This window comes from Typha angustifolia, chromosome 15 (assembly GCF_048772165.1).
Source record: "Typha angustifolia cultivar Huaian chromosome 15, ASM4877216v1, whole genome shotgun sequence".
Taxonomy (NCBI): Eukaryota; Viridiplantae; Streptophyta; class Magnoliopsida; order Poales; family Typhaceae; genus Typha; species Typha angustifolia.
Window position 1 is genome coordinate 14,695,851 of NC_133253.1, and position 2,636 is coordinate 14,698,486.

General features: G+C 46.7%; 1 protein-coding gene across 1 annotated transcript; it reads right to left on the reverse strand.

Annotated features, from left to right (window-relative positions):
• Nucleotides 1-2,384, reverse strand: LOC140779402 (alpha-1,3-arabinosyltransferase XAT3-like). The gene is made up of 4 exons (XM_073124440.1): nt 2,059-2,384; nt 1,834-1,977; nt 1,632-1,757; nt 1-1,366 (listed from the first exon to the last, which is right to left on the reverse strand). The coding sequence occupies exons 1-4, from the start codon at nt 2,198-2,200 to the stop codon at nt 210-212; spliced, it is 1,569 nt and encodes a 522-aa protein (XP_072980541.1). The 5' UTR covers nt 2,201-2,384; the 3' UTR covers nt 1-209.
• Nucleotides 2,385-2,636: the final 252 nt, after the last annotated feature.

The window sequence follows — 2,636 nt, forward strand, 5'->3', positions numbered from 1 at the left end:
TAATGGTAAACAATTGCTTTGATTTTATTTAATCTTTTCAATCTTTTAGTAGCCGCGCTCTATATCATAAACAACATCACGTACCATTCCTTCCTTGTGACCACGATTTTAAAAAAGAAACAAAATAGTAAAATGAAAAAGAAAGAAAGAAAGAAAGAAAGATTTGAAAGGCAGCATAATAACAAATTTAGTTCCTCCTCCTCTATAATCTATTGGTTGAGGTGATCAAGTGCTTGAATTAGTACAGTCCTAAACCTGGCGGCGTCCAGCTTCACATTCTGGCCGTCCAAGAAGGTGTGCCTGATGAATGCGAATCCCCGCTTGTGCAACGCCACAGGATTCTTCAAGATGTCATGGTCTCTGGGATACTTGTCGGTGAGAGTGCTCTCGTTTATCGTAATGCTATACTGCGAGTACCTCAACCCCATGGCGCTCACCGGATCCCCGAAGTCCATCCTCGCTATACCTTCCAGTCCGCCCCACGGCACGATCTGGATCAGCGTCGCCTTGGGCGGCAAGAACACCGCGTTAGTCAGCCCCGCGCCGTGCACGCCCATCATCACGTCGCACGAGTTCACGACCTTGGCGAACTGCGACATGTCCGAGCTCACGCCCGCCTCGTCCATCACTACTTCGAACCCCAGCTCCTCTGCCATGTGCGCTATCTCATCTAGGTTTAAGATCGACCTCGTTCGCTTCCGCTTTATCACCAGCAGCCGCGGCTTCTTGTAGGGCACCTCCCCTAGCGCCGTCGTCGCCTCGCGCTCCGCGCCGTACGTTTTCCGCATGAATCTGGCGAAGTCGACCATGGAGACCCCGTTGGGGGAGATGGACGGGTCGATGGTGAACTCGCGGTGGGCACGGAGGCCGACGATCACGTGGTTGAAGCAATGGACTTGGTCGTTGCTGTTGTTCAGATCGATCACCGGGTAGTTCGAGAGGGCGGACAGGACTTTGTGGTACTTTCGGACCCACCAGATGTGCATGTCGACTAAGAGGAATTGGAGTTCGCCGTTGAACTGGTTGGCCGTGGTGAAGAGGGGGACCATGATGTCCGTGAAGTCGTGGAAGAGGTTTCCGGTGTAGCCGCTGATGGAGAAGACGAGGCCAGGGGCGGTGTGATGCTCGGTGCATTGGGGAGCTTCCTGGCTCGACCGCACCGTCAGCTCGGTTACATGGCTCAGGCAAAGCTTGTCGCCCTTTCGCGGATAAGGTTGAATCTTCCACTCTTCATTCCTCGGAGAAGAAGAGGATTCCACAAATATGATCGATGAGGAGTTCGGGTGGATCACAATGTTGCCTTCCATCTCGCAGATGTTTGATCTGAAGCCCGAAAAATCGCATAGTTGCTTCTTCTCCGGTGTATCTTCTCACAAGAATAAGTAATTGTTCAGATATGGAAATTAAATAAAAAGTTTTGGAGTAGAACAAAGAAAAGAAATTATTTTTGTGTCGACATACATAGTGTCTTCAAATTGGTTCTCTCTTTTTTTTATAATTGGATCTGCCTGGAGCCTAATTTCTCCATCCATTTTGGTCTCTACTTGTAGAGATGGGCAATTTAATTTAGTACATCTGAAAATAAAAATGGGCTATTTCTCTTTTCCCCAATTAAAATGAGAATAGCTTACCAGATTGAATCGAATCAGTAGCCTGCTCCTTCTGAGCAGCATCACTGTTGGTGTTCTCTGTAGCTGTTTGTAAAGCAACCACATCCTGCTGCTCCTTTTCACTTTCCTCTTCACCTCCATCACCCCCTGCAACAACTCACAAGGCTTAGCATCTTAAAGGACTCAACGCCTTAACATCACCTCAAAGATTAGCTAACATTACATTTGGGCTTGCTCTCCTCTGTTGCCTTTTCTGGCTTGGAATCGTCACCTGAAGAAGAAGAAGAAGATGATGATGATGGCTGTACAGTTTCTTTCACTGCAATGGTTGATGAATCTTCTTCCGAGGGCAAGTCGTTCAAGCTTACTGTAACACAAGTGAATTAAGCAAATGCGAACTGGTAGTATTATCTTGCAAAGTATAAACAGAGCTCTCATATAAACTTACACTTGGAGAAGAGGGTTGCTTCAGGTCTTGACACAACGATGAAGGCCAGACTAACAAGGAAAAAGCCGGACAAGATCACCAGAAGTCTATATCTCCGCGACTCGTGTCGCAGGTTGCGAATAGCCTTTCCCTTGTCTCCCATCCTCCTCTGTTAACTTACAACAAGGGAGGAAGAAGAAAGATTTGCTAAGGAGAGGATGAGGAAGAAGAAGCTATCTCTCTCTCTCTCTCTCTCTGACTCGCTTCACAGTAGTGTGGCGTGTTCTCATTCGGGTATTGGACTTGGATTAAATTCTACATTCATGGTAACATAGTTGACCACATCGAATCGAATCCAAGCCATTTATTCCCTTCTTCTATCTTGGACTGGTTGGTTCCTCACAATTGAAATTGAATTTGATTACCGTGAGATACGGGGGGAGTAAAAATGTTTGGAAAATGACAAGTTTGCCTTCTCCTGTAGGTCCCTCGACTCCCTGCTGTTTAGTTCTAAACAAGGACCAAAGCACAAGAGTTAATCGACGTCTCTCTTGATTTTATTTCTTCAAACAGCAACTCACCGACATAGATCAAAGTTG